Raw genomic sequence first — 19346 nt, forward strand, 5'->3', positions numbered from 1 at the left:
GCGATAGTAATGGTAATGGTAAGTAATGTCAAACATTTTAAGTCCTTTTAAAAAAAAACTTTTCAAAATATTTCCATTTCCATGAGTTCAATGAACCCTTTGAATCTGGCAGAACAACTGCTATATCCATTTATCAGATTGGGAGACTGAGACCCAGAGAGATAACATCTCAATCACTGAGTCTAGGCCTGTACTTGCATCTCAGTCCTCTTTCCATGTTGCCTGGTTTCCTTGCTGGTTTGGTATAATCCATCCCAGCTAAAATACAGGTGCTAGGGAAAAGCATGGAGATTTACTGCCCAGTGACCCTGCCACCATGATTGAGGTCTCCATGTTTGGGTCTTGTTTAGATTAGAATTCTTACTGGTAAAAGTTTATCCCAAGATCATTTGTCTAGTGCTCATAGTACAACTATTATTTCTATGGGATGCTTCAAACAATCTTTACACAGGTTTGATGTTCACAAAAGCCCTATAAAATAAACTTTTACTCCAATTCCTATGATTCTTGTTTTCTGTCTTCCTTGCAGCGGAAGAGGTGAGGAAGCTGAGAGCTAGAGTGGACGACCTGGAGAAAATCAACACTAGCATGTTAAAGCATGAAAAGAGGATCAGCAATGATCAAAGTTATGTTATTTCCCCTCTTGGTGCGGGGAATGGTGAACTGGACAGCTACAATCAGGAGGCTCTTTGGGAATTTGTGAGGAACAGGCTGCAAATAGAACAAGAAAAAGGTGAGGAGATTCAATGGAAACCAGCAGGGTGGGAGTCAAGACCCTCAGAGTCAAATAGGAATCGTTGTCATCAGAGTTGTTAATTAATGAAAATTAAACTTAGGGTAAATTGGGAGTGGTCAAGATAGATGATACCATGAGGGTAGAATTAGTGATATGGTATGATCCATCCCCAGGGAATTTCAGCCCTTCACCTCTATAAATACTAGAGTCTTTGGGAGATTGGACAAGGTCCAATGGGGTTGGCAGTTAAAAACAGTTGCCTCCTTGTGCTATTCTCTGGAAATACAATCACTATATCCACTGTTGATACCCAGGAGCAAACCTCATTTGCCCTGAGATAAGTTATGACCGATTGCTATCAATCAATAAATAATAATGTTTTATGTACCTTCTATATACTAAGCAATCTGCTAGGGGCTGGGGATACAAAAAAACAAAAATGAAACAGTTCCTGCCCTCAAGAATCTTACATTCTATGGTAATTCACATTTATACAGAGCTTTATGACTATATCTATACATACATTATCTAATTTAAACTTTACAACAACCCTATAGTTAGATAGAACATATTTACAGATTAAAAAAATAAGTCACAGGGGAAGCTAGGTGGCACAGGGGATTCAGGAGGCCCTGGAGTCAGGAGGACCTGAGTTCAAATCCAGCCTCAGACACTTAATAATTGCCTAGCTGTGTGATCTTGGGCATGTCACTTAACCCCATTGCCTCAGATAAATTTTTAAAAAAATTTTTTAAAAAGATACAAAAGAAAAGTGATTTGCACAAGATTATATAGTTTATTAGAGGCAGTATCCAACTACACACAAGATCTAGTCTTGTGGTCTCTCCATTATATTCCAAAGTCTACTTTTTATTCTAGTGTTAACAAAGCAGAAAAAGACATGACATTAACTCGATTTTTGTTTTCTACTTTAGGAAATCTCCGAGGAAACCCTGGACCAAAAGGTTTTACAAATAAATCATTTCCCCTTGACTCTTGTTTCTGAGAAAATGCTACTTGGGATTTCTTGGATAGCTTGGGAAAGGTTTTCTTTTTTTCCCCCCTTTTCCCTACCCCTCCTTTCTCAACTCCTTTTCTCCTCCTTTACTTTTTTTTTTCATCTTGTTTCTCATTTCTAAGTTTGGAGAGTAGAACAGTTTAAATAGGTCCATTTTAAGGGAAATAATGTTAAATAATCTAAACTATTGGGGCTGGAAGGGCTAGATAATCTAGGTCCTTCATTTTACAGATAAATAAAGGAAGACCCAGATTGTTATCCAAAATTACCCATAGTCTATGATAAAGCTGGGAATAGAACTCAAATCTCTTCATTTTAAAATATTTTCTTATTATATCTAAAAAATTTGATATTAACATACTAATTGGATATCACTCTAAAATGACCTCATTTCAGAATGCTGATATTTTTATGTCTTTTAGGTGATATGGGAACTCAAGGTCCAAAAGGTGAGTAAGGAGAATTTCTCTAATTTTGATGGGAACTATGGCTTAGGAAAATCAGACAGGTTATCTTGGGAAATTTGCATAACACCCTATTCATTCATCATCATTCATCATTAACTGAAGTCTTCTAAAGGATGGGGCATGGGCTTAGGCCAGGAATTCCATTTTTAGTGTCAAGATCCTTTTTATTGAGGACCCCCCAAAGAGCATTTTTATGTGGGTTATATTTATTGAAATTTATCATATAAGAAATTAAAATGTTTTAATATTATTATGAAAATAGTTTTAACCTCTTGGACTCCTCAGAAAGGGCCTCAGGGATGCCCAAGAGACCAGCTTCAAAGACCCACTGACTTAAGTCAATTGAACAAATACTAAGAAGCCCATGGAACTTGGTCGTAGGACAGAGATAAAAAACTTCATGTCCTAGTGCTAAACAAGTCCTTTTTTCAGTCATGCCCAGTCATGCCCAGACTCAGAGCAAGAGGTAGAAATTTTCTGCTCTCCAGGACCTTCATTATGGATTCTGGCTCCACTAAAATTTTGGTTTCTAGAGGACAGCACCTATGAGCTCATTGACAAAATTCTAGCTAGAAATATATAGAGAAAAGCCTTTAGATGAGGCTCAAAACATTCTCTGCTTCTCTTCTTAGAAATCTGAGCCTTAATCTTCAGTTAATAATTTTTGGGGCGGTTTCTCTCTCTGCTTTTACAGGAGACAGAGGACTTCCTGGACTTCCAGGTGTGTAAACAATGATCACTTTCCTACCAAGTTCAATAAGATTATGTCTGAGATTTTTTTCCCCTGCTCAGACCCAGTTTCTTGTCACTAGTGGAACGAAAAGGAAGATAACCATTCTTCTGTATTCACAGGTGTCCCAGGGACTATGGGCCATTCAGGCCCAGAAGGACCAAAGGGTCAGAAAGGCAGTATAGGTAAGAACTGATTTTCTTTTTCTCCCAAACACTCTAGTTGTCCTAACAATAAAACAATTCAACACAAAGAGCATTTTAAAGTTTTACAAAGCACCTTAAATATATTATTTCATTGGAGCTTGTGAGGTAAGTCCAAATCTGTGAGGCAAATACAAATATCCCCATTTTACAGATGAAGAAACTGAGGTTTACAGAGAGTAATTTACTTGCCTAGGGTAATATAGCTAGTTAAGTGTTGGAGACAGGAGTTGGACCTATATCTCAATTTGAGTCCACAGTGTGAATTGGTAGCTAAAAAAATTATTGCAATCTTGGACTCAGGCAATTGGAAGAGTTTTCAGAAATAGAGATCACCCTTCTGTATTCTTCCCTCATCAGTCCTTATTTAGGGTGCTGTTCTGAGCATCACAGATTAATAAGATCATTTTGAGAACTTCCCAGAAGTGGGCAATCCAGATGGTAAAGGGCCCTGAGTCTCTGTTGAAATAGGCTCAGTCAATGGAACTGGGGATGTTTAGCCTGGAGAAGAGTACACAATAGTTTTCCTCCAGTATTTTGAATGACTGTGATATGGAAGAGGGATCCAATTTGCTCTGTTGACCCCAGAAGACAGAATATAAAGAACTGAATAGAAGTTGCAAAGAGACAAATTAGGTCTGTGTCAGAAAAACAAACTAACCAAAGGGGGAAAAAAGACCTACCTTATAAGCTAAGTGATACAAAAATGGAATAGACCATATCAAGAAGTGAGGATATCCCCTCCCTTGAGGATTTCAAACAGAAGGCCCCTTGTTGGCATGTTACAATGAGATGGACAACATGGCTGCCAAAATCCCTTTCAGTTATCAAAATATATGATTACGGTACATCATTCTTGGAACTGTGGTAGTTTAATATTTGAACATTCTTGTTGTTTGTAGGGGAACCTGGCATGGAGGGAATCAAGGGTCAGAGAGGTCAAGAAGGTCCATCAGGGCCTCGTGGTGAACCAGGACCTCCTGGGTTTGGAGAGAAGGGAGAAAGAGGTAAGAGGGGATTATCCTACCCTAAGAAAATGGAGGCTGCAGTGATGAACTGCAGTAGGATGAAAAGAGGATAAGATGTTCTCACTCTCTTCCATCACCCTCTCCACTATTCAGGCACAGAAATTCTAATTTCAAGACATTTTTCTCTGCTCCAACCTCATAAAGAAAAGTCTCTGGGAGGGGAATAAAGAGGAGAGGGGTAAATATGATGGGAGAAAAAGAGGGGTCAAGGATCAATATTGTCAGAGGAAGAACTTAGCAAGGGCATGATTCAGGGGTCAGAAAGTGGGTACAGTACTTGGAATTTGTCTGGAGGATGCAAAAGCAGTTCATTGGGTCTCCAGTGACATAAAGCTAGAATTGGGATATTTCAGCATTTCTTTATTAAAAGCAAACCAGCACAGCAACTTTGAGACTGTTCCATTGTGGTGGAACTGGAAATTCTGAAGAAACCTCCATGAATTGGAGTTTAACCATCTAACTTGTATCTCCAACCTGAGGCTAAATGACTTGCCTCAAACCACACAGCTTATAAATGTCTGAAGCAGGATTTGAAGTCGTGTCTTCCTGACTCCAGATCTAATGCTTCATCCACTGCTTGACCTATTGACAAATAGCCAGCTGTCCCAAAGCAAGAGGATCCTTTCTGCAATACCATGGTCAGGCTTCACTACTGGGAGCCCTCATTGTAACTATTGGACTCTTCAAACCACTGAATCTTCCCCCTTTCCCCACCATATGGGCCCTGGGGGATTCTAGGAAGTGGGAATTTTTTTCCAAATGACAGAATTAAGCTTTAAGAGAAAGCCAAGGTAAAAAAAAAATCAAGTCTTTCATTTGGTTGATTTACTCCTCAGGTATTGCTGGTCATCCAGGTCTTCAAGGACCCCCTGGTGTCCCTGGTTCTGTTGGTCCCAAAGGTAAGCACAGGACCTCTGATTGTGTCTGAATTACCTAGAGAGGCAGTGGTGTCCAGAGAATAAAGCCACGGGGCCCCAGTGTCATTACTGGTCCTTAGGGATAAGAGTAATAATCCTAAAAATCATGAATGGGAAGGAATTAGACAACTGGAATTCCACCAAAATAATTGCTGGGGCAAAATAAACAGAATTATAGGCCTGGGAGGGACCTTAGAGATTATTTAGTTCAATCACCTCGTTTTATAGAGGAAAAAACTGAAGACCAGAGAAGGGATGCCCCTAGTCCAAAGCCACACCACTGAGACTTTCCTAATCAACCTGTGTAGGACTCTCTGAGTTGGTGGGGGCCATATCTTTGTTGCCTTTCAATGACAGAGCACCCAGGAAATCAGTGAGGTTAAAATGATCCCATGCTGATTGTGGGACATATACTAGCTGGTTGCCTAGGTAAATCAAGTGGGTATAGACTCTGCTTGCAGATAAAATGATAAAAGAAAGGGTACAGTACTGTTACTTCTTTTTTTTCCTCCTCTCTCCTGAATCCAAATTGTTCTGTCTCAAGTACATGAGAGCAAGGGATAATTTTCATTCATCCAGTTATTTGTTTAGTATTTACTATGGGCAACCTGTACATCCCAGAGCAACTTGCTTTGAAATAGGTTCTTTCTTCAGAGAAGAGGAGGAATTCATCTTTGTATCCTGTTGTCTTTAGAGATTTGAGGAAGAATCTGAGCCTTTGTGATACACACACACACACACACACACACACACACACACACACACACACACACACACACAAACACAACATCAATCAGTGTGAGGTCTTCCACCAAAGCCCCTGAAGATTCCTGTGGTATCTGTTGTCTTTAGAGGTGCTGATCCCCAAATTAGGGTCCAATTCCTTGTTAATAACCATCTCCCTCCCTCTTTTTTCTCAGGCTCCATGGGTGCCCCAGGACCTCAAGGCCCCTCAGGTGAGTAGACCTCTCTTTGAAGTGCTGTTTTTCTGTCCAACAAAAGGAAAGCCTGAGGCAAAGAAAATTGTTTTAAGGAGGGGGAAAAATACTTAAAACACACAAATAAAACAACAAAGACATTGATAGCAGAGGTTTCTAGAGGCTTTTAGTCAGGTTTCAGTGGATTTTTATTTTTTTTGCCTTGGGTTGTTTTTTTATGAGCCCTGACTTTAACTGTTCAGATACCTTTTTCCTATTCTGAGTTGTACTTATTTCACTGGGAGTTCAGAGTACTTTATATGTGATCTGCTTCCATAAATCTTCAACCATGAAAACTATTCATCTGTCCATTTGAACAGAGCACCTGCCAACAGCTGAAAGCATTCCTTTATACAAGGTGCCCCAAAAGTTTTAATATAGATTCTTTAAGCTCCTAAAGCTTAAAATCTTCATTAAGACTTTTGGAACATCCTGTTCATTGCTTTTTAAGGTAATAAGTTCTCAGTCTCCTTTACTAACACTTTGTCCAGGTCAAGTGCATTAACCATGAGAATCCCCCAAAGTTATGTCTTGAACTCTTCTCAACTCCCTCCATACTACTGCACTTGGGATATCATCAGTTTTCATAGGTTCAATTATTATCTCTAGATGAAAACAAATATACAGTCCTAACTTCTCTTCTGACCTGTCAACTCAAATTCAACATACCTAAAACATATTTCATTTCTTTCAAAGTTTCTAGTTAATGCTATCCTTGAGAGCACCACCATCCTGCCAATTACCACTTCTCCCAACCACAAGATCATCTTCCAGTCTTCTCTCTTTCTCCACTTAGCCAATCTGTTTCCATCATATACCCATGTGATTTTCCTCTGGTTCTACAGGTCCCTCAGGCATCCAAGGCTTAAGAGGTGATCCTGGGCTCCCTGGTCCCAAAGGTAAGTTAGTAAAGTATTAGAGAAGGATGAGTTCAAGTCCAGGAAGCTATTCATTAAGCCTAAAGTTAAGCATCCTTTTATAAATAAGAAATATGTTAAATTATAGCATACTGATGATGTGGATTTAAATTCTGGTTTTGCAACTTTACATGGGTAACTATAGACATGTCCTCTTCAGGACTCAGTTTCATCATAAGAGGGAGTTGAACAAGATGATTCTCAGGTCCCTCATAGCTTGAAATCTTTTATCTTATGCGTATATTACTTACACTGAATGGTCAATGTAAGGTAAGGATGGTGGTGGAGACCATCAGCCAGTCAGGTGGGTTAATGAGTGAGACCTGAAGGGGAATCAAGAGGTGAGATCAAGGTAGAGATTGATTATATATGCACAGATAAAGGAGTAGAAACCCATTTGTCCCTGGAACTTCCTTTGGATTCTTTTCTTTAAGAATAACTGCACCTAGGGGTGGCTAGATGGCACAGTGGATAGAGCACCGGCCCTGGAGTCAGGAGGACCTGAGTTCAAATGAGGCCTCAGACACATAATAATAAGCTAACTGTGTGGCCTTGGGCAAGCCACTTAACCCCATTGCCTTGCAAAAACTTAAAAAAAAAAAAAAGAACAACTGCACCTCCTCTGTAGCCCTATCAGTACCAAAGTGTGTTTGTTTCTTCCCTAGGTGAGAAAGGATCGATGGGACCCCCAGGACCCAAAGGTATGTTGCGATATATGAAATATACAGGCATAACGGATTGATACCTCCAAGTGGAGGCAAGCTTAGAGGAGTTTTTAAAGGATGGGGATAGAAAGAGAATGAGATGTACCAAGCAAACGCTTATCTAACCCACCACCCCCAAGATCATGTCCCACATATGGAAGACAGGTGGTCATATACAGATTATCTGTGGTCCAAGTTAAGGGCTGACTGGCCAAGGTTAGGGTGATTTGTGGTCATAAACATAGAGCTTTATCAATTTAAAATTGAGATGAGTCAATATATGGTTGGTGTTACCTGGCAGGAGATAAGGATCAATGTTTCATTAGGGCTAGTGGTCAGTTTGAGGCTGGGTTAAGGTGTGTCAATCTACTACTGGGATTAGAATTCAATCTATGGCCAGGATTAGGGGCCAATTTCTCTTTGAGAAGCTCATACACCAGCAAAAGACCATCCTTAACAATTTAAGCCTAATTAGTCCCTTATTGTTTACCAATCCTGAGCTAACCTGCCAGGACCCAGGATGTGACTCTGAAGAGTGCTAGAATGTTATCCCTGTCCTGAACATTCAATGAGGCTGGGGCGGCTAGGTGGGTGCAGTGGATAAAGCACCGGCCCTGGAGTCAGGAGTACCTGAGTTCAAATCCTGCCTCAGACACTTAATAATTACCTAGCTGTGTGGCCTAGGGCAATCCACTTAACCCAATTTGCCTTGCAAAAAAACTAAAAAAAAAAGCATTCAATGAGGCCTAGGATTGCTGTCTGACAGTACTGACTCTTCCCCTCTATGTCCACTTTAGGTGACCTGGGTGAGAAAGGATCTCGGGGTCTCACAGGTGAGTGCTTACATAAAAACATTTTTAAAAAACTTAAAAGTCAATCAACTTTAAATTAAATACCTACTGGGCTATATACATCAATTGGGCAGCTAGATAATGCAGAGGATAGAGTACAAATCCAGCCTCAGATACTTTCAAGCTGTGTGACTAGACTAGTCAAGTCACTTAACTCTTTTTGCCTTGGTTTTCTCATCTGTCAAATGAGCTAGAGAAGAAAATGAAGAAGAAAGAAGAAGAAGAAAGAAAAAAAAGAACTACTTTAGTTTCTTTGACAAGAAAACCCTAGTAGGGTCACAGAGAGTCAGAAAAGACTGGAAGGACTCAACAACAACGACAGACTGACTAGGAGACTGAGAAATAAACACATCAAGACCTATGCCTCAGAGTTTCTAAATTTGCTGTCACATCCAAATCCTTTAGCAAGCAGACCAAAACAGTTGTTGCCTGAGGATCAGATTGAAATGATCAAATGTATGAGGTCTCTGTGATCATAGCAATGCTGTTTGTCCTTCATTCTTGAAGAAGACCATGATATCATGGAGGGGATGCCATGACATATATGTGAATTGGATTTGAATGAAGGGGTGCTTGGGCAAAGTCACCAGCCTCACTTTCTCCTCCAGACCCATCTGGGTCCAGTAGCCAGATATGAAGCAGGACAACTGGAGATGGCCCTGGGTTTGAGACAACTGGGGTTAAGTGATTTGCCCAAGTTCACACAGCTAGTAAGTGTAGAGAGTTTAATATTGGAATTTATAGTACCTCCCATCTATTCTGACATATTTTCTGTGTACATAATTTTTTGAACATTGCTACTGCAATGGAATGAGCAAAAACTCCTTCAAGGCCAAGGCCATGAATTAACCTTTTTTTGCAAAGTCTGGTATGCAGTAAGCACTGCTGACCAGCAGTGCCATGAATGTCAGAGAGAATGAAGTCATGGAGACTAAGTTCTGTCATTGTATGCTGGTTCTCAGGCACTTGCATCTTGTGATGTCTTTGATATTGACTCCAGGAGACTAATAGTCACTAAATTGACTATAAATGGTTTTTCTTGACTTCTAAGGAGCTAAAACTTACAGATGTGCCCCTGAGGGTCTGAGGGTGGAGGACCAGGTTGGCTCTGTTGGGGCTCATTTGTCACCAACAGAGCCAAATCTGGAAATGTCTTTCCATAGACACGCCAGGAAGTTGATTGACATTAGGGAAAGCCAAGGGAATGATCCTACCAGCTGAGGAGTCCCAGAAGTAAATCCTCTCTCCTTTTCATTGTGAATTTCCATTGTAGGAGAACCTGGCTTAAGAGGCATTCCTGGTACAACTGGTGAACCTGGTGCCAAAGGAGCAATGGGTGAGTGTCAAGAGAGGTTGTGTATTTCTCCCCAGTATCTTTGCTTATATGTATGTGTATGAATGCATTTGTGTGTACATGAACATAGAGTTGTGTTTTCCGCCTTATGTTTATGTTTTTTTTATTGAATTCAGCTCCTTAATCTCTGGTTCACCTTTCCTCTATATTTCCTGATCTAGCTCCTCGTTACACATTTATTATTTTTGACTGTCTCTTAAGAAGTCTATTTTCTCATGGATCAGAACTCAGTACACTGGGGCTGGTCCTGTGGGGCCTTCTCACAACACATCACTGAACATTAGAGTCAGGAGTCTTCTAGGCTGTGATTGCTCCTATCTAGTCAACGAGATCTTGTCTCTGAACTCTCTGCTTCTGGAAGAAAAAGGAGAAGATGGAGTGAACCCTTGGAGCTTTTGATGCCTCCATCCAGTTGAGAGAAGTCCCCTAAGCTAGCCTCATCAACTTCCCCAGCTTTAATCTTTTTCATTATATTTCTGAGCTTGTCCTGGCTGGCCAAGGGGATAAGAAGGGACGGCAGGGTATCCAGCTGCAGACCCTGATAGTAGTTTGAGTGGATGAATGATAAAAAAAAAAAAAGACCAAGGAGGAAAAAGATATAGAATATTCATTCATGGAACAAAAAATCTATTAAGGTGGTATTAGTAGTGTGCCCAGCTTCACTGAGGAAGCTGTGAAGGCAAATAAGATGCAGCACCTCACCTTTAGGGAGTTCAGAGTGTAATGGCAAAGATCAGATACACATAAATACATTACAAACAAGCCTATGAGAAATGTCACAAGAGGTAGAATGCCACAAGAGTTCAGAAGAGAGAGATCACACTGGCTCAAGTCAACATGTATTAATTATGTTTTATGTGCTCATCTCACTGATTGAGTTAATTTTTTTGACCATAAAAGCTCTCAAAAAGATCATACAACAAGTTGCAAAAAGACTTCTGCAGGGGAAAATCCATGAGATCCCTAAAGCATCAAAGGGTTGATTGTGCTTTGGGCTAGATTCTAGATTGCATGGCTGGGAAAATGGACCAGAACAAGACTGTGACTGTCAGTGGATGAGGAAGGATCATGGGAAGTGACTTTTGAGATTGGTTTGGGGGAAGGATAGAATTGTGATTGACAGAAGGGGGTGAGGCATAGAAAGGAGAGAGAAGAGAAGAGAAGAGAAGAGAAGAGAAGAGAAGAGAAGAGAAGAGAAGAGAAGAGAAGAGAAGAGAAGAGAAGAGAAGAGAAGAGAAGAGAAGAGAAGAGAAGAGAAGAGAAGAGAAGAGGAGAGAGCCATGAGGAAAGTTACAGAAGTGGGAAAGGTGAACCTGTGTTTAGAAATAGAGGCTAGTCTACTTTTGCCAAAGTATAAAATATATAAGCAACCAAAGTAGATAGCTAGGTTGGGGCTAAATTTGGAAGGACCTTCAATAATAGCCTAAGGAATTTGAACTTTTTTTGAATTGGCAATGAGGAGCCACTGATGGCTGCTTTACAAGGCATGGTTTAGAATCAAAGTGCTGGGTGTTAGATATAAACCAAGAAGAAGGGAAAGAGGTAAAGAGAATCTTACTGTATCCATTTGATTATCTAGAAAAGGACCAAAGGGATACTTGGACTAGATGTGTGGTTGTATTACTATGTTTTTCTGAAATAGTTGCTGCCAAGTATTCATCTAGGTCCTTTTAGGGATAGTGAAAGGAAGAGTCAAAAAAAATACCTACAGAATTAACTTGGTCTTTGATTGATTTGAACAGGTCCAGCTGGCCCAGATGGACAACAAGGCCCAAGAGGTTGGTCACTTTTTTTTAACTGCTTTCCTCCCCAATAACCTTTAGGTACTCCAAATTAAAGTAAACAATTCCACTACTAACAACAAACAATGCCACAGAAAAATATGCCTTTGGGAACATTACACTTGCTGTCCAATTGTCCTATGCAAAGTTATGAGTTAAGGTGGATTGTCACTTGCTTAGCACAGAATGGTCACCTTGCTTTTTTTTTTAAGGGGAAACATTCACAAATTGATCTCCTGATCTCTCTCTAGGTGAACAAGGTCTTAAAGGAATCCCTGGAATCCGTGGCCCACCAGGACCCACAGGAGAAGGAGGAAAACCAGGTAATAAAACAAAGATAAGTGGCTGCTGCCAATGCCATAATTGGGACCAATTCCCTTTCTCATGTTCTGGCTTAGCTAAGAACAGCAACAAGTTAAGGAAAATGTTGAGTCTGGACTTCTGTGGTTCATGATATTTGGGGAAACATAGATATGTGACATAATAAAGTCAACAATTTAGCATCTATGTAATGTTTTATTATTTTACAAAGCTAATATATTTTAATTCCATAAACATTTATTTAAGTCCATACTATGAGCATGACACTCTGCCAGACTCTGGAGAATCAAAGATAAAAAATGACAGGTCCTACTATCAAGGAATTTGCCTTCTGAGAATGATACAAGTTAAATTTTTTTTTAAAAAGAGTAGCTACTAGAAGGGATCTGAGGGGCAGCTAGGTGGCACAGTGGATAGAGCACTGGCCCTGGAGTCAGAAGTATCTGAGTTCAAATCCAGCCTCAGACACTTAATAATTACCTAGCCGTGTGGCCTTGGGCAAGCCACTTAACCCCATTGCCTTGCAAAATCCTAAAAAAAAAAAAATAGAAGGGATCTGAGAAGATTTTTAGGCAGAAGTCATACCTGACCTAATCTCCACATTAGCCTTGTATGATAAGCACTACAAATAATTTAACAACTATTTAATAAAAATTGGCTCAGGTATATCTTCTGTATCTAAAGATTATATACTATGCCATAGCACAGTATAATGAAAGAATATTTTTCTTGTAATCAAAAAGTCTGAAACTAATTGTCTGATCTTAGAAATGTTACTTGGGGAGAACCGGCCCTGGAGTCAGGAGGACCTGAGTTCAAATTCAGCCCTCAGACACTTAATAATTACCTAGTTGTGTGACCTTGGGCAAGTCATGTTAACCCCACTACCTTGCCAAAAAAAAAAACAAATGTTACTTAATTTGTCTGAGCCTCAGTTTCCTCATCTGTAAAACAGTGGCAATATTGATAAAGGATTGTTATGAGAAAAGTGATTTGTAACTTTTAAAGGACCCTGAAAATGCAAACTCTCATTAATCTTAGAATTAGTTTGACTATGAAGAGGCACCTGGCAAAATGGATAGAGAAGTAGCATTGAAGTCAGGAAAATCTGGGCTCTGGTCCTACCCCTTCCTGTGTGGCCAGGTGCAAGTCACTGAAACACTCAAAGATCTGCTCAATTCTGGAAGACACCTGCAGAGAAGATGCTGACCTGCATTTCCTTTCATCAGTGAAATCGCAGGTCCATTCTCTAACCCACATTATTATGACACTAGATGACTATTCAACAGCTGCTAAGTTTTCTTTTGAAAAGAACACTTCATTTGATTCAATCAAATTCAATTTGCTAAATGTCAATTAGGAAATGTCAATTATGCTTTCTTTGGCTCACCTGTGATGTTTCTGGGCTGCAATGATGCAAAGCCTGAAGTTCAGAATTTCTTTCATCTAAGGAAGTTCCCAGATACATTAGAACTCTCTCATTTGTCTTTCCTTCTCTTTAGGCCTCACAGGACCCCAAGGACCTCCAGGTGAGATACTAATCTCCTTCTGCCCCCACCTCAGACTTCTCGTTTCAAATGACTGTCAGTTATCCATAGTGAAAAATCTACTGAAGGTCTAAAGTAGGTTGGGGAACCTTTTTCTTGTCAAGGGTTATTTGGATATTTATAACTTTATTTGATGGCCATACAAAATTATCAACTTAAAAATCCTAACCCTAAAATGTTCTTAGATTTAATGAATTTTGAGTTCTCCTTGTGGTTGCCTTTGCAGTGCCAGACCAAATGATTTTGAGAATCTTATATGACCTGGACTAAGGTTCTCCCTCCCCTGGTCTAAAACAATCCCCCACCTGCCTAGACAGCTCACCTGGCTCACCAGCCTCCCTGAGCCATCCACCTCTCATATCTATCAGTCCAAGTGTGTTGGGCATTACAACCTCCTTCTGTTCAAGGGAATCTAGGCAATAAGTAATTTAAAAAAAGCAAAATCTGTTCAAGAGCATATCATTAATGAATGGTGCAGACATAAAGAAGCCCTCTCTGGATTATCCCACTATTTGGTGTTCACTGGGCCTCACTACCTTTTGTTGAATCTGCATTGAAAATTAAGAGTAGACAGACTATGGTACTAATGAATTTTTTCATCTAATATAGAATAGAATACTACAAATGAAAAAATAGGCATGCCCAATTTTAAGAGAAATTAGGTAATGGACCAAAATAAAATCAGACTGGGGGTCTAAGAAAGATTTAATAAAAGTTATACCCTCTTGAGAGGTATTGTTGGAACCAAGTCCTAGGATCAAGTCCCACCTCAGACATAAACTGCCTCCATGGTCCTAGGCAAGTCATGCAACTTCTCACTGTGCCCAGGTAACACATTAAGACTGGTTCTCAATCTTCTTTGGTGTCATGGACCATTCAGGGGGTCTGATGAAACCAGTGGATTACTTTTCAGAATAATGCTTTTAGATGCATAAAATAAAATAAATAAGTTTATAAAGGAAACAATTGTTTGTATTGGAATACAGTTAAAATATTTTGAAAAAGAAAGTTAAATTCACCGACCCCTGCTCTAAGACCATAAATTGCAGGAAAGGTGTCACCTGCATGGGTGAAGGGATTTTCCTACCCCAGGAGTCCTCTCTCCTTGGTCCCTAGTGTTCTTTGGGACAGTAACTGATTGGATTTACAATTATGCTCTAAAGGCTTGGTTTGTATTAGAGACAAATGAGAATATTCCATTCAGGAAGGATTTGAAGAAAGGGGACAAGGTGGGTAGGTTCATGAGAATGTTACAGGGAGGGATATTTTATAAATCTTCCCCATCCTAGGCTCTATGTCCAGGGGAATTATTACAAGGACTCCACCCCCTCATCCCTCCACCCCTACTGTGCTGAGTTTTGAACAAAGGCTGTCTTCAGGTCTGGCTTGTTTCCTTCTCAGACCAGGGAGGGAGGTGAAGACTCCACCTTTGCAAAGGTGGAAATTGAGCTGGAGCCTCCTTGACCTCCATTTGGAGATTTGTTCATTAAGCTTCAGTCCAACAGGCATTACGGCTAGGCTATGATTTATTTATTTAGCATTAATACTCTTGATTTCTTTATTTTCTAATATCATCAGGACTTCCTGGGACCCCAGGCCAACCAGGGGCTAAAGGTAAGTGGGAGTCCAAATGAAAAATTCATTCGCTTCCTCTTGGGGTTGTCTGGTCTTTGTCTCTCATCAAGACCTAGAGCAACAGTGACATCTAGTGACTATAAAGAAGCTTTTCCTAATAAATAAGCCCTTAGAGTAAATTTCCTCCCCAGTCCATCCTTTCCCCCATCTCATGCCATTGTCACCATGGACATAGAGATATATACATACTCAAAGGACTAAGATTTCTGTTGCACTGTGCAACAAGATGGGAACATCCTCAAATTCCCTCCACTGACCAAAGACAGCTCCATGAAACCCATATCTGCATGAATCCAACCCAGAGCATTCTTTCTGACCCTATGTGATAAATGCCTCTTTCTTGAGGCAGTCACATTCTTCACCACATCCCATGTCTCAAGCCTCTTCTATCTCCAGTCCAGCCTGTCAGGCAACAAGGATTTATCAAGGACAAATTGTATAAGCTGGAAGTACTATCTAGAAAATAAAACAACACAAAATATTAAACAACTCCTTCCCTAGAATCCCTTTTCTCACATTCTAACTTGTAAAGAAATAGATGCCTATAAGATAAAGTCTCCAACAGGAAATCCTTTTTATCCTCCCTTATTTCTTTACTTTTTTTTCTAATTACATAAAAAAGATAGTTTTCAACATTCACCTTCTTATAAGTTTTGAGTTCCACATTTTTCTATCACCCTCTCTTTCCTCTCCTCTCCTCACAACAGCGAACATGATATAGATTATGTGTGTACAATCATAATTCCATATTAAGTATGCTGTAAAAAAAAAGAATTAGAACTAAGGGGGGGGGAGAAATTAAAAAAATAAATATAGGATGCTCCTAAGTCACAGATCTGACTATGTCATGCCTTATAAAGAAGTTTCAGTGATTTCCTAATAGTTTCTAGGCTAAAATACATATTCCTATTTGGCCTTTAAAAGCCTTCCCTATTTAAGGGCAACTTACCTTTCCAGATCAAGGATACATTCTTTTCCTTTCTGTACTCACTCAGCTTTCCAAACAAACTGACTCACATGCTGTTCTTCAAATACCACACCTCTCTCTCTACTTGCCTCTGCTACTTAAAATTACTAACTCCCTTCAAGGACCAACTCAAGAGTTAGTTACCTCCTTCAAAAGACCTTTCCTAATTTCCTCAGCAGCTAGAAAAATCACAATTAAAGCCCAGGTCCTCCCATTTCAAATCCATTGTTTTTTTCACTGTCCTCTGAATCTTGGTGGAGTTCCCCAGGAAAACATCAGCTCTACTCCTTTCTAAAGTAACCTCTTTTTAGTTTTAGAGACCAAGAACATGTCCAATAAGAAAAAAGTTCTCCCCTCTCTTCAATCTCCCCTTCTCCCCCTCATTTCCATTGTAGAAAGAAAACAGTTTGATGGTTTAAGATCGGAATATAACCTGTGTGAGGCTCCCTGGGTTCAATCCCTGGTAGCTCCACTGTGGCTTTAGGGGGCAGCTAGGTGGTGCTGTGGATAGAGCACGGGCACTGGAGTCAGGAGTACCCGAGTTCAAATCGGACCTCAGACGCTTAATAATTACCTAGCTGTGTGGCCTTGGGCATGCCACTTAACCCCATTGCCTTGCAAAAAACTAAAAAAAAAAAAAAATCAGAATATAACCAACCATAAACTAGTTTCCCCTAAACACATTGGGAAGATGTCAGATGAAAACCACTGCCCCAAGTCTCTGGCACTCTTCTTCCCAGAAGTCACTTCAGGCCCAAGAAGATTTACGACTGAGGCCTTCAGAGTCATCAGCTGAGAGATTTCTGCATAATATAGTGTGCATACTCCCTTGTGCTTTCGCTCTACTCATGATGCCTTTAGCAAGAAGGTTCAGGGCATAGGTGGGAGATCAGTTCCTCTGGTGCAATAAGAAGACACTGAAAAATGATTCAGTGATCCATTAATTCATGCAAAAATCCAACACTCTCATCATTCCTTCTTTTTTCTTCCACACCCTTCTCCTTCCATAGGTGATACTGGTACTCCAGGCAGGATTGTAACTTCAGGTAAGGAAGACTTGGGATCATCCTGATTTCTGTTTCTCATTCCATTTACAATGTTTGCTTGTTCCTAGCTCTCTCCATGTTAATACATTTCGAGAAATATGTGATTCTAAGGTGATTTTGTTAGATGCAATAAAGCTCTAGACTTTTTAGATCAGGGGCCAGGGAAAGAGTGAGGTTTGTCCTCCTCCCTGCTCTCAAACTATGGGAAAGCGTTACTTTGAAATACAAGAGTCATGATGATACTTTGCAGTCTGGGGCTTAGAGCATCTACTTACTGAGGGTGGTTCATCCACTGCCTCACCTTTTTGCAGAGGGAACATCAACAGTCACTGTAGCAGGGCCTCCAGGGCCACCTGGAGCCATGGGACCCCCAGGACCACCAGGTCTTCCAGGTTGGTAAATTGTTTTTGGCTTTGTCTCACTTGCCTTTGGATATCCTTGGCAATGAAGCATCATATAGAGAATAAATGTGATCAAGGCAACCCAAACCTCTGACATTGCAGGGCCCTCTTGTGTTGTTTTCATGCTTATCCCACCTTGGGCACAGTTTCTCTCCCTGGTCTATCCTCTCCACAACTTGACTTGATTGCCAGTGCTAATTCTCAAAACCACGGTTAGCTGTTTTCTCTGCTTTCTGAGACTCTCTTTGGGTCTGTTCTCTGTTGGCTAAGTATGCAGCTGCAAAATACCATAGTCAGTAATGGAAGAAGAAAAAGAAATCTCCCATCCCCCAACCCTTACTGCTTCCTGGTCAAGACTCAATGGGAAAGGCTGGGTTCTTTATGACTCTCTCCTAGTCTTGCCTAATTGCTTGCACTCCTTGAAGTGACTTTCTACCCCTACGGCTGTCAAACTAAGTTTTTAAAGGCCAGGGGAGTGATCAAATTTCCCAATTCTAGTACCAAAAACTTCTTCACAGTTTGTAAAAGGTCTAAAGACATAATTTTATTAAACACATTTTCATCTTACACATTTAATGATATTAATTCTATTATTACATTTATATCTTAACATCTAATAACCACCCCCTTCTGTGATTTCATTAGTGAGGTTGAGGAGAAACCAATTAATCAAGGGTATCCTAACCAATTCCCTACTATATTTATGGTAAATTTCCAACATTTGTCATATATACTTTAGGTTATATTGCTTTTTGGACATATTGAAAACACCAGCATCAAGGCCTTTCATCTTTTTTGGGGGGTTCCATATGGAATTACTCAAGAGGGGCAGCTAGGTGGCACAGTAGATAGAACACCGGCCCTGGAGTCAGGAGTCAAATACAACCTCAGACACTTAATAATTACCTAGCTGTGTGACCTTGGGCAAGTCACTTAACCTCATTGCCTTACAAAAACAATAAATAAAGAATAATAAAGAATGACTAAAGAAATATAATTTGACTTATTTTTCTCCCATTCTACAGGACCTACTGGGCCAGCCGGTCTCCCAGGATTGCAAGGTATGCCATGCCCCAGAACATTGGGAAATACCAACAGTTCTGACAATATGTCATTAAAAGCTCAGAAGGCCTCAAGGGTCCCTTTACTGAGGAATAGAGTGGACATAAAACCTGTCCCCAGAGAGCCTGTTGTTCCTTTCCTCTACCAGATTTCATTCTCCCCAGAGTTGTCACCAGTCCAGATTTGGGGCTCGACTCTGTCCCATGAGATAAAAAAAAAGAAGAAAGTCATACAAGCTGATGAAGAAAATCCCAATTCTTTTTTTCCTGGCCAACAGGTCCCCGAGGGGAGAGAGGCATGGCAGGGGAATCGATCATTGGAAGCAGTTCCTCTTCAGGGGTTGGGTCTGCTCCCCGTGAGTAACTTGATTTTATTTGGTTCATGGAAATGTCAGTCTGAAGTAGGATGAAGAGAAACCTGGAGTCAGCTGGAGTCAGGACACAGGGAATGTCAGAGCTGTGACCTTCCCTAGATATACAGGTCTATTTGGAGAATAGACAGTTCAGACAGGGCTCCTCCTAGGGGCAGCGGAATCAGGACGTTCTCCCCCTACCCCACCCCCTAGTACAAAGAAGATGCCTAACTTCTCCAAAAGAAAATCCTAAGGTTTTTACTAATTTCAGAGTCTATGATTCAGGGGAGGAGGGATGATCACTTTGGATCTTCTCAGGTCTTTTAAGAACA

The 19346-nt window shown here is 40.4% G+C and overlaps 1 protein-coding gene across 2 annotated transcripts in view; it reads left to right on the top strand.

The window, feature by feature from the left end:
* The window catches only part of COL17A1 (collagen type XVII alpha 1 chain), a 79643-nt gene that overhangs the window by 47102 nt on the left and 13195 nt on the right, over window positions 1-19346 (top strand). For both annotated transcript variants that reach the window (XM_074233777.1, XM_074233775.1), the window contains exons 18-37: window positions 530-733; window positions 1672-1701; window positions 2177-2203; window positions 2916-2942; window positions 3074-3136; window positions 4057-4161; window positions 5019-5081; window positions 6020-6055; window positions 6922-6975; window positions 7659-7694; window positions 8495-8530; window positions 9822-9884; window positions 11645-11680; window positions 11935-12006; window positions 13507-13533; window positions 15130-15165; window positions 17164-17199; window positions 17511-17591; window positions 18626-18661; window positions 18940-19017. In XM_074233777.1, the coding sequence (XP_074089878.1) occupies window positions 530-733; window positions 1672-1701; window positions 2177-2203; window positions 2916-2942; window positions 3074-3136; window positions 4057-4161; window positions 5019-5081; window positions 6020-6055; window positions 6922-6975; window positions 7659-7694; window positions 8495-8530; window positions 9822-9884; window positions 11645-11680; window positions 11935-12006; window positions 13507-13533; window positions 15130-15165; window positions 17164-17199; window positions 17511-17591; window positions 18626-18661; window positions 18940-19017 (1146 nt within the window). The remainder of the gene's footprint in view (window positions 1-529; window positions 734-1671; window positions 1702-2176; window positions 2204-2915; window positions 2943-3073; window positions 3137-4056; window positions 4162-5018; window positions 5082-6019; window positions 6056-6921; window positions 6976-7658; window positions 7695-8494; window positions 8531-9821; window positions 9885-11644; window positions 11681-11934; window positions 12007-13506; window positions 13534-15129; window positions 15166-17163; window positions 17200-17510; window positions 17592-18625; window positions 18662-18939; window positions 19018-19346) is intronic.

The sequence above is a fragment of the Macrotis lagotis genome, chromosome 4, assembly GCF_037893015.1.
Source record: "Macrotis lagotis isolate mMagLag1 chromosome 4, bilby.v1.9.chrom.fasta, whole genome shotgun sequence".
Lineage (NCBI taxonomy): Eukaryota > Metazoa > Chordata > Mammalia > Peramelemorphia > Peramelidae > Macrotis > Macrotis lagotis.